Source organism: Prunus dulcis, chromosome 1 (genome assembly GCF_902201215.1).
Source record: "Prunus dulcis chromosome 1, ALMONDv2, whole genome shotgun sequence".
In the NCBI taxonomy this organism is placed as follows: domain Eukaryota; kingdom Viridiplantae; phylum Streptophyta; class Magnoliopsida; order Rosales; family Rosaceae; genus Prunus; species Prunus dulcis.
This window is the reverse complement of record NC_047650.1, coordinates 13,687,089-13,702,857: the sequence shown is the minus strand read 5'-3', so window position 1 is coordinate 13,702,857 and position 15,769 is coordinate 13,687,089. Positions and strand designations below refer to the sequence as shown.

Below are 15,769 nucleotides of genomic sequence, written 5' to 3'. Positions count from 1 at the left end.
ATTAATCATAATCTGAAATTGCACATAAGCTTCTTCAGTGAACATCAATCTCCCGTTTTAAAATCATAATTAAAAACACAACACCACAATTTCTTTATTTTTGTTTTACATAACTACACACCATCCAGTTCTTCCATCTTGGGTTGCTCTCAGAACGAAGTATCTATTTGCATTCAATAAAGTCTATTGGTATTAGTCTTGGGAAATGTGAACTTACCATTATCAGACTCTGCAAAACCAATACTAGGATCCTTCCCCTCCCTAATCACCTTCCTAACATTTCCTATTCTCTCAAGAATTCCCTGCACAGCTAAATCAAATGCATCTTGAGTCTTCAATCTTGACCTGGGATCTGCATACACCAGCTTTGGTATTAGCCTTATAACCTCCTGTCTCATGGCCAATTCCCTGTCCTTTGAAATTCCAAGCAAGACTTTCTCAATGTCGCCTTCTTTCAAATCTTCAGCACTCCTCACCGGAATAAACACTGAATACTTGGTATGATTTTTTGGTAAATGCCATAAGTATTGAGTGTAAGCCGATGCCGGTTGAAAGAATACTGGAATGCAACCAGCTACAAAAGAGTCAAAAGTGGATCTCCTGGTGCTCGTATCGCCGGGAGGCTGCAAGCAATAAACTGAGCTCTGAAACACCCTCATAATAGTAACCGGGTTGTCACAATTGTTTTTACGGCAATGTAGAAACTTGCAATTAGTTGAAGCTTGGCACTGATCAATAAGTTTGCCCCGGATAGAATTTTTCTGGCGAGCCCTCGGTGCACCAACAAAAGCAAACAAGTGAGGCCTTTCTTGTTTTCTAACTCTGTTCTGCCACTGAACCACCTCACTGTCCTCTTTAGGATGAAAGCTTGTAGGGTATGGTATAGCATGGTCATTTTTCCATGCGCTTCCTTCAATTGATAACATGCTCATGTTCATAGACTCAGGCAAGAACCTGAGTTTACTACCCCAATTAGAACTATTGTCTCTTCGCCTCCTGAAGTCCCAGGAAACCCTCCCAGCAACAAAGAAATGGTCACTTCCCCACATTTTCTTCCATTCGGGTTTGCTCGAAAGCCATCTAACAAGATCTTTCGCCGAAGAGTCTCTGGCTGTGAGGTTAGGATCCCGCAGATGGACACTGGCATCTATGCCAGCATAGAATGGGACATAAATGGCTGAAGCCAGAGTGGAGTTTTCTGTCAAACACTCATACTGCTTCATCCTGTTGTGGAATATGACTTCTAACAAGAACTGGTTTGTGGAAAACCAACTCTCATTGGCTAAAACCCCTTCGGAGCTTTCAATTACTGGACCAAGATTAACAAAGTAAGGACACATATTTGAAATGTTGCTAACAGTCATAGCCCCTGCAGTAAGAGACTCACAGTTGTTGAGGAAGTCATAGTTGAATCTGCTAGGAAGACCTTCATGGATGTAAATGTAACGATCAGAGCATGGATGTTCGGTGCCGTTAATCTTCACAATACGAATCGGGTGAACTTGTTTGTTTACCAGAAGATTGACCCCATTGTTAACACCCAGTAAACTTGAATAAATTAAGCTATACAATACAAGGCAAAAAATAAAAGAGACCAGTAAGCCAAACCCGACTTCTTGAGAGCACTTTCTGGCCAGTGGTTTTCCCATTTGGTCTTTAATTATGAACAGCTCTCTGCAGTAGAACATCTCCAGGTACTGATTCTCCCAAGTCTCAAAGTAGAAGAGAAGGGCATTGAGTTTGCATGTGTGAGAAGAAAGATTGGAAAGCCTTTTCTGTAAAAGAAACTCTCAGGTGCTTGGAGAGGGACCTTATTTATCAAATTAGTTTTGAAACCTTAAAACGTGTATATTCATTAGGATGGAGATATTTGAAAAAATAATAATAATAATATTTGGACTTGAAAACTATACTAAATTTGTTTTAAAAGAAATTGAAAAATATTAAATTGAATGTATTTGAAATAACTAGCTGTTTGTAGTACATTTAGAATGAAATTGAAATGACTATATGCAACGAGTCATTTAGAATCCAAATATTTTCTTCGTTTCCTTATTGTTCACATCTTAACATAAATATATTGTACTAGTCTCCACAAATAATTTAATCTTATATTGTCATCTAAATCTCTAGATTTGGATTATAAATAATAAAAAATCAAGATTTGGAGTCCAGGTGTATTTATGTCAAAATTTTAAATGGGTATATAATAGTTTGTAGAGAAATTATAGAATGGTTGAGAGAGCCTTAAGTGGAGAAATTATAGAACAGCTCCATTTGCTCCATCCTAATTTCAACTTTGGCGTTGATGATTTGGTGCCGACAACTAATATTCTTATATTTTATTATGTGTTCTGGAAGCCACTAATTAGCACAGTCGAAATTGTGGAGGTTATCAAAACCCTGATTTTTTTTATTTTTTATTTCCAAGGATGATGTTGAGAGACTACCATATTTGATGGTTCTACTGAGAAACTAGTTTGCTCTCTCTCGTATAAGCTTAAACAATAGGTTACTCTGTAATTTGATTTTTGGCATGAACCTTAATTATTGTGTTCCTAATTATTTAAACAGGTTGAAGTTGACATCCTAAACGAAGATGAATGTGTTATTGCTCCTTTCGGACCTAGACATCTCTGATAAATACATTTCTCTTCTCACATCTTTTATTATTTTACAAAGAAAAAGGACGACTATAAGATTCTATGAATCCCTATTGTGGAGGAGTGGACTTTGGAGCTGCAAGATAAGTTTGAGATCCTGAGGGCTAAGATGCCGTCGTATACAGTATCCAAGATTAGGGCACATAGGATTTTTATCATAAAAGACCTCGATGATATTAGTAGTGGAACCATTCGTTATATATTATATTTTATTTAGTCAATTTTCCGATGTGGGACTTATATTCTTCAACACGCCCCTTCACGTAGGACCACCACATAGTGGGCCACACGTAGAGCCAAGTCCACATCAAAGTCAATTATTCAAGCTCAACACGTGAACACCACGTATTAGGTAAAGAATATGAGTAAACATTAAAGCCCAGCATGTGAACACAACATATTGAGTAAGAGTAAAGTCTCAATTCAGGCCCAATTAATCAACCCGCTCTGATACCAAGTCAAACAATATGAGTAGAATATTTTCAGATATATATCATTCTCCAAAATAAGGTATTTATAATACAAGGTTGTAGCCCTAGTAGGGTTATACAAGGAAAAAAGATAAAATCCTAATTACACAATATCTGTACAAAAGGGAAAAGAAATAGAGTCCTAATTGACTAGGAAATAAATCTCCTAATTAAACTAGGATCTCGCTAACACTCCCTCTCAATTTGAAGCAAAGACGTCACGCATGCCAAACTTGTCAAGCAAGTTGAGAAAGACAGTAGTAGACATAGATTTCGTAAGTACATCTGCTAGTTGATACTTAGATGATATAAACAGAAAATAAACAATCTCCGCATCCACCTTCTCTTTAATAAAATGTCGATCAACCTCCATGTGCTTTGTACGATCATGTTGCACAGGGTTATGCGCAATCACAATTGCAGCTTTGTTATCATATACAAATCCATGGGTTTATGGGGTACAAACCCAAGATCTCTCAACAATCTCCTCAACCATAGTAACTCACACACACCTTGAGCCATCCCACGATACCCGGCTCCTGCACTAGATCAAGACACAACTTTTTGCTTTTTACTCCTCCAAGTAATAATATTACAACCAACAAATGTGAAATACCTAGACGTAGAACATCAATTAGTTACTGAACTAGTCCAATCAACATTTATATACCCTTCCACATCTGTATGACCATATTTAGAAAACGTTAACCCCTTGTTATGAGTTACTTTTAGATATCTCAAAATACGCATCACAGCAGCCATATGATCTTCACTAGGAGAATGCATAAATTAACTCACTACACTCGCTGCATATACAATATCAGGATGTGTATGAGCTAAATAAATCAATTTCCCCACAAGGCGTTGATAATGCTCTTTATTAGTAGGGACTTGATCATGATACAACCCCAACTTATGACTATGTTCACTAGGGGTATTAATTGGTTTACAATCCAACATTCTAGTTTCTGCAAGTAAATCCAAAACATAATTTCCTTAGGATAGAAAGATACCATGTTTAGATCTGGAAACTTCAAATCACCCAATGATTTCATCTCAAACTCGGAAGCCAGATACTTCAGAAGATTTTGCATTTCTACTTGATCATCTCCATTTACAATCATATCATCAACATAAATAATTAAAGCTTTCAATTTAACTTTATGACGGTTTAGAAACAAAGTATGATCTGAGTTACTCTGCACATACTCAAATTTCTTCATAGATGTTGCAAATCTTCCAAACCATGCTCTTGGAGACTGCTTCAACCAATACAAAGACTTCTGTAGCTTACACACAACACTCTCTTTAAAGGTCACATGAATACCAAGAGGGAGATCCATGTATATTTCTTCCTTGGGGTTACCATGTAGGAACGCATTTTTTACATCAAATTGTAATAAGGGTCAGTCATGATTAGTAGCCAAAGACAAGAGCACAAGTACAGTATTGAGCTTTGCTACTGGAGCAAAGGTCTCCAAATAATTCACTCTATAGGTCTGAGTATAACCCTTTGCTACCAACCTAGCCTTGTAACAGTCAATAAAACCGTCAGCTTTATGCTTGAAACTAAACACTCATCTGCACCTAACAACTTTCTTCCCTCTTGGTAAATGGACCAAATCCCAAGTTTCATTCTTGCTCAGAGCTTCCATTTCAGCATTCATAGCATTCACCCATTTGGGGTCAGAAAGAGCATCCTGTAGCTTAGTTTGCACACATATACTAGAGAATTGACACAAATATGATGCACGTGACTTAGACAAATGATGAGTTGACACATAATGGCTAATGAAATATTTAGATTTCGCAGGTATATCAGGAGAATATTGTACTTTAGGTTTCCCACGAGTGGTTCGTGAGGTAATTGCTAAGTTGACACAGATAGATCATCGAAAATTACCTCACTTGATCCACTATCATGAGTAGATTAGGGCACTGGCAGGGCAAATGGGGGTATTGCATTGAGCTCATCCATACAAGAATCACTGTCACCATTTTCAGATACAGGGGATTGGTCACTTGCTTCAGTGCGACCGGTCGTTTCGGCACCAAGAGCATTTGCTTCATCTCCAGATATGGGCGACCGGTCGAGTACTAAAGGGCGGCCTGTAATTTCTTCATATGTTTCATCTTCAAATATGGGAGACTAATCGCTTGCTTTGTGCGACTGACTGTTTCTTTCCTGAGAGCAGTATCTTCAAACACATCATTCTCCAATTCAAGGCCAAGATTCTCCAATTCAATCCCCTTCTCCCCCTAAATTGGAGAGGAGGGAGAAACATAATAAGACACTTCTTCATGGAAAGTCACTTCCAAAGTAACATGCACCTTCTAGGTAGGTGGATGATAGCATTTATAACCCTTCTGAGTCGAAGAGTAGCCAATAAATACACAACGCTGCGCACAAGGATCAAGTTTACTCCATTGATAAGAGTAAACATGAACATAGGCAACACACCTAAAAACTTTAGGGGGCAAGTTGGAGACGGAGACATGGGAAACATGTTCACCAAACACATCATGTAGAGTCTTGACATCAAGAACCCGACTAGGAGTATGATTAATCAAAATAGGCAGCAGACAGAACAACATGCCCCCAAAGATAATGGGGAACAGACATATCCAATATGAGTGTGCAGGAAACTTCAGGCAATTATTGATTCTTCCTTTCAGATGCACCATTTTGTTGAGAGGTAAAAAGGGTTGTCGTTTGGTGAATAATACCTTGAGCACGGAAGAAATAAGCCAAAGTATTATTCAAATATTCTCCTCCATTATCAGTCCAGAATACTTTGACCCGAGCCTGAAACTGAGTAGACACCACAGTACAAAACTCTGGAAGGATGGAAGCAACATCATGTTTATTTTTCAGCAAGAAAACCCAAGTGAGTCGAGTACAATCATCAATAAATGTGACAAAACAACGAAATCCGTTCGAAGTAACTCGAGCGGGACCCCACAGATTAGAATGCACTAAATCAAAAGGCTCCGCATCTTTATTGTCACTCAAAGGAAACACAGTGCAATGACTCTTGGCCAAAATATATGTCTCACACTTAAAACTGAACTCATCAAAAGAGCAGAATAAAGATAGAAACAAATGCTTAAAGTAGCCAAACGACGGCTGTCCCAAGCGACGATGTCATAACCAAATTTGTTGTTTGTATTTGACACCGCAACTTTGAACAGGATTAACGACACGATCATGAACTGGTGCAGAAGACAATGTCAAATAATATAACCCCTTATCCGTTTACCATGCCTAATTGTCTCATAAGTCTTGAGATCCTGAAAAAAACAATGTGTATGATAGAAAATAGCAAAACCATTAAGTGTATCAAGTAATCAACCAACAGATAACACGTTACAATGGATATTGGGAACTAGTAATGCACGAGACAAGGACAGAGTAAGAGTGAGAAAGATTATGCCATCGCTAGTAATTGGAGAGGGCAAGCCATTAGCACAAGTTATGTATGGGTCACGGGTGTTACTAGAAAACTCATCAAAAAATTTGGCATCATAAGCACCAGTGTTAATTATCCAAGTATTGGAGCCAATACCTGAAATATTGTGAGAATCACACAAATTTGCAGAAGTAGTAGCAACAGCACCAACAATGGAGTTATCACCCATGATTGCAGAAGAAACTCAACAGATCACGACAGATTACACATCGGAACACAGCAGAGGCACAAATACGACATCTGCACAAACACAGTAGAGGCACGAACACAGCCAAGTACAAAGCTGAACACAGCAGAGGCATAAATACAGAATATGTAGGAAGACAGGAATGGCATGAACATAGTAGAAGCACGAACACTACAACACGACATACAAACCCAGAAGGCACACACGGCACAGGTAGAAAAAAATGGGGCTAGAACACGGGTGGGCACAACACACAGGTCACTAGAAAGTCGGCTTTTCATGTGTCTTTGTGTCTTCTCGCTTCCCCTCCCTTTTCCCCTCTCCTCTTTATTACGGGTAGGGTTCAAGGAATTTAGATTGAAACTTTCTTGGGAGTGAGTTTATGTTCTTTGAGGAATCCAAGCTTTCAACACATATCAAGAGAAAAATCAAAGTTTTTCTCTCGATTGTGAAACTCGAAGAATTCATTTGCCAAGGGCTGTCATCATATTTATAGATAGAGAGATAGATATTCATGGTAGGTGGCTTCATCACCGTCGATGAAGAAGATGGTTTTTGGGTTTTTTTTTTTTTTTTTTTCCTTCTTTTTAATTTTTAATTTTTAATTTTATTTTTAAGGGTAAGAATGAATACTAAATTCAGTTGTCAAAAAGCTTTACACATGGTAAATTTTGAATGGAAGTATCACCAGCTAAGGTGGTGTTACACTACCACTACATAAAATTCTCTAGTTTATGTGGTATCAGATTTAGATCTTACTATAACGTCATTCAAAAAGTCATTGTCATTAAGGAAATAAAAAAGTTATGAATTTTAATGAAGTCTAGAATAGATTTGTACAAATCCATGCTTCCACCGTGATTTTTGTAAGACGGTTTTTTCTTCTTCTCATAATATGAACCAATCCAGCCATAACCTTTGCCTTAAGACCACCACCCTCACTACTGGAAATGACCACCACCACCAGTTGGCCCAAAAAAAAAAAAAATAATTCTGAACAATTCGGATGGAAGAAGAGAAATAGAAGTGCGTGGTATTAATATTTATTGCCTTGAATCAAGACATAACGATTGGGGTGAAATGATTTTCTGTGTCGATCTCTGTACAAGACGTATACAATTACGTAGTAGTCAGTAAAAGACAAGAACTTATGTCCAAGGAAATTATTTGAAGGAAAGAATCTCCAAAAAAATCAACATAAAGTAAATTACATATAGAACATGAAAGAAAAGACAGTAAGGCAAATCAAAGTAAATTAGCTCCTTTCCTTATACAAGGTAAATCCTGATAATTAGTTTTCAATCAATTCTTTTTTTCTTTTTCTTTTTTTGGTTACAAAAAATTTAAGGGGAGGGGAGGCTACCTCATTCTAGGGCCATGGCATAGCAAGGTCTTTTTGAGGACTTACAAAGGGGGTCCTAACCCCTTTTTTGGTTTCAATAAATCTTCACAAAATTCTCCTTGTAAGTTGTATCATGGTTATGATTCTTTCTTGACTTTCTAAACCAAACTAATTAGGACCAGTTTGGGATTGATGTTACTTTTAAAAAAAGGATTTTTATCACAAATGGTCCCTGATGTTTGCAAAATTATCACCATTGGTCGTTTATGTTTCTTTGTGACATTATCACCTCACACATCAATTTATTCCCTCCATGAGATTCTGTTAAAAATTTCTGTTAAATTTTTCTGATTTGGTACAGGTTGCTGCTGCAAGGAAGCTTACTCAGTTGTCAAGAAAGGTACTAGCATACAACTCTCTTTGCCTTGCTCCACTTGAATTGTCAGTCCGTCACAAAGATTATGTGTAGCTACTCTAGCTACTCTAGCTGCAGCTAGGAAGATTTTTTTTTTTTTTTTTTGGTGGAATCTGGAAATTAATACCAAGGCGCAAATAGCGCATGCAAAATACAGAAGCAGGAGTCCAATTAGGAGGGGACTACAAGCACGCATACATCACAGCCAAATACCAAACAAGATACAAGTTAAAGTAGAAATGCCAGATAAAGAAAAGAAACAGACGGTGCCATAGATGGGCAGAGGATTTTGAAATCTGATCTAGCATTCCTCAAGCGCTGTGAATTGGGGGGCAAGGAAGACCATCTTTGTCCAAGATTCCAATCAAAGAGGATGGGGGTAGGTTGACCCAAATAGATAGGCTCATCCTCGACATAGCTAACTTGGCTAAGTGATCAGCTGCCAAGTTTGTGGTCCTAGGGACCCAACCCATGACCAGTTACAATCCCGAAAGGTTGAGCAAGAGATCCTGATGCTACGAAGGATTGGATAGAGCTGCCACCTACCTCGTGGGATTGAACGATTAAGGCATGATATGGCCTCTTTGGAATCAGATACAATGACTACTCTAGTGTGCCCTTGTTGGATAGCAAAATTACATCCTTCCAAGATAGCCAGACTCTCAGCTTCGATGGTACAGTCTGATTCAACAGAGCAAAAGAGCAAGCAAGGCCAGCAGCAAAAGCTCCACTAGAACCACGTAATATCACTCCAATACTTGCCTTATGGAGCTCCGGTTTCCAAGAAGCATCCACATTAATTTTTACTACACCATTAGTAGGAGGGGACCAAAATAGGGGGGGTTTGGGCCACAAGTACAGGGGGTCTGCGAGTTTCATTCTTCGAGGTTTGAGCATTAAGGTAGCTCCTACAAGCAGCAATAGATTCACATATTACCACCATTGGTGATAATGGGTGAGATTCGATAGTCGTCTTGCATCGCATTTTCCAAATGTACCAGCAAATGTAACCAATACTAGTCATGATGTTGTCCTTGTCACCCGAATTTCCTTTCAAACTCAAGGAGAGAGATTAAAGCCATTTATCAAATGTGGTGATAGTTCTTTTGTCAATCCGCAAATTAAGATAGCTGGCAAACCAGATAGGCACTACCCACTTATCTCTCCCTTGCAATAAGCTTGCCCAAGCCTAAGAGGCACGTCCCCCTTTTTTAGCTTCAAGAAAAGTTGTATTAGGAAAATATCGAGCTTTAAGAGTTTGAGCCCACAAAGAATCAGGATCATGCACTAATCTCCAACATTGTTTTGCTATCAGGGCTAGGTTGAACTCATAAGTATTTCTGAATCCCAAGCCGCCATCCCTTCTTGAATTACCAAAAGATTCCCAACTCATCCCGTTCACTCGTCGTCTGTCACCAGTTTGACCCCACCAAAATCTTGCAAGAATTGAATCAATCTCCTTGCAGAAAGTGAGAGGGAGCAAGAAGATATTCATCGGATAAGTAGGGACAGCCTGTGCCACAGCTTTTATTAAGACTTCTCGACCCGCTTGTGAGAGGAGTTGTTGCTTCCACCCATCAACTTTGCAAAGAATCCGCTCTTTTATGTAGAATAAAGTATTTTTCTTGGCTCTCCCCAAAACGGTTGGCAAGCCAAGGTAGTTTCTAGGATCCTCAACCTCGGGCATACCAAAGATATTACACAAGCTCTCACGCAATTGCATAGGAGTATGGGGACTGAGAAAAAGGGTGGATTTGGAGAAATTCACTTGATGTCCGGATGCATAACAATAGGCGTTGAGGAGCATGACCAAATTTTTGCAATTCTGTGTGGAGGCCTTTAGGAAAATCAATGTATCATCCGCAAACATGAGGTGGGATAGAGTGGGGGCCCTATTGCCCATCTTAATACCCTGCAAGAGCTCATTTGAAACAGCACTTTGTATCAATAAGGAAAGAACATCACTTACAATCAAAAAGAGATAAGGCAAGATTGGATCTCCCTGCCTCAGACCCTTGGATGGTTTGAATTTGCGGCCTGGCTGCCCATTAATGAGCACAGAGAGCTCAACTGATCTCACACAACTCATGATAAGATTGACCCAAGATTCCGCAAAACCCATTTTTAGCATCACTGCTTCAAGGAAGTCCCATTCCACCCTGTCGTATGCTTTATTCATGTCTAATTTCACCCTCAAGTTGAAATGCTTATTTGACTTTTTAAGTTTCAGATAATGGAAAATCTCATGGGCAATAATGAGGTTGTCATGTATAAATGCATTTTGGCTAGAGGAAATGATGTTAGACATGTCGGGTTGAAGTCTATTTGCCATGATTTTGGACAAGATTTTATAAGAGAAATTACATAAGCCAATAGGCCTGAATTGAGAAACAGACTCAGGGTTGGGAATCTTAGGAATCAAGGCAATGTGGGTGAGGTTTAAAGGAATAGGGGAGGTATTTCCCCTCAAGAAATCGGCAGCAATCCCCTGAACATCATTGCAGATTGTTCTCCAATAAGAATGGTAGAAAATACCAGGAAAACCATCAGGCCCGGGCGCCTTTGTTCCTCCCATTTGAAACACAGCATCTTTAACTTCTTGATCAGTAATTTGTGAACATAAGTCCACATTTGCTTCATTACTTACCACTGGAAGAACACAGTTGAGAATGTCCCCCCAATCACGAGTCCCTCCTGAGGTGAAAAGGTCTTTGAAAGCTAGGAAGATGTTCTAGTATATTTCACAGATTATGTGTAGTTTTCATAATTCTGTTTTCACCCAAAATGAGTGACGAAGTTTTATGCTAGCACCAACCTAAGCATTCCTCCTTATTAGAGAACATGACAGAGAGTTTGATGGACATTTAAAATAAAGCTTACACATATACACATAGTTGATTGTGTGTTTGCATGTGGCAGGGTGTGTCTTTTAGTTAACAATATTGTTTTTTATTATTAATTAATACTACTTCTCTGGTGGCATTGATACCTTTCTAGATGCCTGATGCAATTTCAAGAGATGATGTTTGGATCTATGGATAAAAACATAGAACTACGATTGCATAGCCGATAAAGTACATCAAATTGTATTAGAATTGCATCTTTGAGGTATACTTTTCATTCTTCTTTAACATGTAGATGGTATAATTCTTTCAGGTTGTATGTTTCAGGACATGAACAAATTTTAGTCTGTTGTGATCATATCCCCTTCTTCTTTGTGTTGTTTTTATTTTTTTCCTTGCTTGGTTTTGCTTTCTTGATATTCTTCCTATTTTGATTTTGGAACAAATTCAATTTTTCTGCATCCACGTGCACAAATTTTTTGATTCATAATGGAAACAAAAGTTATTAGATTTCTCATAAGAAAAAATTTATGTCTATAACTTTGACAAATTCTACTACTTTTTATGCTATAAAGAGTAGCTTTACCTATTATCATCCGTATTTCTGCTCTGATGGAATTCAAACTTTCCGTTATTTTGCAGGTCCTATCTTGGGGGCCAATGACACTTATTTTGTTGCAGCTAAAGCCCTTCCCACCTTACGGCATGGGTTCTTCTCATTAACAAATCTTATAGCATCCATTACGTACAGAAGTACATGATACTCTTGTTGCAGATTTTTGTTTTTTTAGGTGATATGTCTATTGCTACAAGCATGAAGTTTTTGCATGGGGTGTAGCAACTCAATCCTAAATTAATACTTAATTATTAATTTATTCAAGTGAAAGACAATTTTACTCCAGTAATATTTTAATAGTTTAAAAGTTGACTTTTTGATCGGGGAGAAATTTGGAAGTTCGACTTGTACCATTGCGTAGAACACATCGAAATGAGTCCGTGGACATGTGGTGGACTCAAATCCGAGTAGTATTGAAGAAAATATGATCAAAATACAAGGAGGAGCAAAATCGTAATTTTGAAAAGTCAAATTTTTAAACTCTCTCTCTTCTCCCCGCGGGGGGGAAGGGGGGCTGTTCTATCACCCTCCCCCCTCCCGGACTATCTCCTCCCAACCTCCATCACTGCAGCCTGAGCTCACGGTCGGCCATGGGAACAGACTGGATTAAGCCGCCGTCCCTAACTCTTTCTTTTCCAGCCAGCCCTCGCCCCTGGAACCAACTAATCCTGCTAGAAACACCTCGAAAGTAGCCAGTTTTGATAGAAAAACCCTCACGGCTCATTCTTCGTCCTCTGGCCACCAATCTTGGTGTATGAGGTATGATTTCTCACATATTTTCCATAATCTAGCTTATGGTTGAGTAGAATTTGATTAATTTCTAGTGTTAACGTTCGAATTTGGATCCAAAGTTTGGCCGAATTTCGGGATGAGATTTTGGCAACTTCCGGCCATTTTTCGGGGTATGTCCAAGAACAAAAGTGGCACCAATTGATGTCCTGAACCTAGGGTAGGAAGCTTGGCCCTTGATTTTGAGATTTTCCAGTGTGTGGTATCGCTTTGGATACCCACGCACTTCTCGCGAGTGTGGCGGTGCATGGACAGAGTGGTTGAGCTACATATTGTCCTACAATGATCTCCTAGTTCTCACGAAGGCGTAGGTGTGCTCATATTCCATTTTGGATACCGTTTTAGTGTCGAATGGATTTCGCCTAGTGTGTGATTTTCGGGTTCGATAGGTTCAGAATGTTGGATCGAACCCGAATTCTTATATGTTGATCTAGGTAATTCCGGGATCGTATAGGATTTGACGGATCGTAAAACGGAGTTCCGGATACTTCGAAAATGCCAACCCTAGGGCTAGGTTTACAGTACCCGTCTGATCTTGCGATCGTGATTAATCTAACTGTCCGATTGATACCAAACTCTCGGGACATGTGTCCTAGGCATATTGGAACCTTTAGGGACTCCCAGATTTGTGATAGGAGGTCGTGGGCCCCGCTTGCCCGATTGACCAAGTATAAGCAGTTTGACCCCTCGGTTGACCGTGAGTCTTCCGAGGCAGTTATACCCATTGAGAAGTGATAAAATGACCATGCAAACCAGTCCTGACCAAGAATGAGTTATCTAAGTCATGTTTCAGATTGAGAATAGATAGTTAATTATAGATTGTTAAATTGTGCATATATTTTTTAAGTATAGTGGAGAATCAATCTATCAGAAAGTTGATATAAAGGTCAGAAAATATATTGTGAAATAAAAGGAAGGTATTGATATAAGTTTGGGATATGGTTTTTCAAACCCACCACATGGGTACCCCTAGTTGCTTTGCAATAGTGTCATTTATAAATAATGCCCCACGTGTATTGGAAACCCCTAAAGTTGATATAAAGGTCAGAAAATAGATTGTGAAATAAAAGGAAGGTATTGATATAAGTTTGGGATATGGTTTTACAAACCCACCACAAGGGTACCCCTAGTTGCTTTGCAATAGTGTCATTTATAAATAATGCCCCACGTGTATTGGGAACCCCTAAATCGTGCTGAGCGAGGAATGCGGCTCGGCCTGCGAGGATTGTGGCTCGGATAGAAATGGTATCTGCGAGGATTGCGGCTTGGCCTGCGAGGATTACGGCTAGGATAGAAGTGGTATCTCTGAGGCCTACGAGGAGTGCGGCTCTGATAGAAGTGGTGTCTCCGAGGCCTACGAGGGTTGCTGCTCGGCCTGCGAGGATTGTGGCTCGGATAGAAGTGGTGTCATTGAGGACTGCGAGGATTGCGGTTTGAGTAGACTTGGTGTCTCCGAGGCCACAAGGATGGAATTGACAGATCAGGAAAGGGGGTATGCCTAGGTGGGGAGAATTTCAGTTTTGAGATGTTCTTAAACTAAAATAGAGATAGTTCAGTATATGATTGTTACTAGTATTAGGAAGTTGCAAAGTATTGTTCTAGAGTTGTGAACAAGATGTTCAATTACAATATTAAAGGGAAAGAACTACGTGTGGCTTGATCCTTTGTTAATGGTATGTAGGCAACCTAGAATTCTAGGTGCAGCCACGAGGTCAAGTAATGAAAGGTAGTCCAGTTAAGTTTTTATGAAATCTAACACTGCTCTGGGGATGTTATAAGAAATTGCATTGAATGTTGTTAGCAGAATGATTTATTCGATTTATTGAGGACGGAGGCCAGAATAATATGATGCTTGATTTTTGGATATAATTTGATACATGCTGACAGTTGGGTTATATATAAACATATATGCTTGTCTTACAGGTGTGAATTTTTGGGAAATGTTCAATTTACAAAGAAGACTCTGCTGAATTTTCAGCAGAAGTCGTACTTGAATTTCATTGAATTTTGGTTAGAAGGGCAATTTGGTCAATTGTGTACGGCAATCGCCAGGTGTCGAACAAGCACAGGGTTCGACTCAGATTTCAGAGTGGAATTTGGGTCGGGTCCTGTCATGGGGTGTTAGAGATTAAATTTTGTTGTCATCTTTTATATTCTAAAGAGTTGGTATTTGGAATTGATTATGATTGGTATAATTCTCAATGAAATAGTTCTGTCTTTCAAGTTTGGTTGCAATACTACTTTTGGTTTTGTGAAATCAAGTGTTAAGGATAATAATAGATGATATAAGTATATTGTTAATATGAAACAAGAGCATGCAGGGAATTAATAATTTTCTTTTAATAAAATAAATAAATAAAACACCAGCCTTAAATGTAATGACCCAAACCTAAAATTCATTTTTAATCAATAATTTATTTTGAGGAAAGACAATTTTACCCTTGGAATATTTTATTAAGAAAAAGTTGATTTTTTGACCGGAAAGAAATTTGACCATTCTACAGACACTGTTGCGTAGAGCACGGTGAAATGAGTTCATAGACACGTAGTAGGCCCGAACCGGAGTTGTAACGAGAGAGTTATGGTCAAAAGAAACTCAGTGGCACAATCATAAATATTTCAAAAATGGATTTTATAAAACCAACTCACTCTCTCTCTCTTCCCGCGATATCTCTCTCTCTCTCTCTCTCTCTCTCTCTCTCTCTCTCTCTCTCTCTCTCTCGCGTCCCATCGCCTTCTCTCCTTCGTAACTCCGGCCACCGGCCACGGCTGTGGACGGGGCCGGTACCAAAACGACCTGGACCACGTCCTCTTCCAGCCCCAGCCAGCTCCCGCCGCCAGCCGCTGCGGATTTGCCGGAATTTGGAGAAGAAGCGGCCGACGTCATCCGATCTTCACAGCCGCCGATCTCCCACTTCCGGCCACCATTTTCGTCGACCCAAGTATGGATTTTGAACCTCTCGAGCTGTTCTAG

The 15,769-nt window shown here is 39.2% G+C and overlaps 1 protein-coding gene across 1 annotated transcript; it reads right to left on the bottom strand.

The window, feature by feature from the left end:
* LOC117615717 (probable xyloglucan galactosyltransferase GT14) lies at nt 1–1,962 on the bottom strand. The gene has a single exon (XM_034344854.1). The coding sequence runs from the start codon at nt 1,686–1,688 to the stop codon at nt 174–176; it is 1,515 nt and encodes a 504-aa protein (XP_034200745.1). The 5' UTR covers nt 1,689–1,962; the 3' UTR covers nt 1–173.
* Between the last annotated feature and the right edge of the window lie 13,807 nt (nt 1,963–15,769).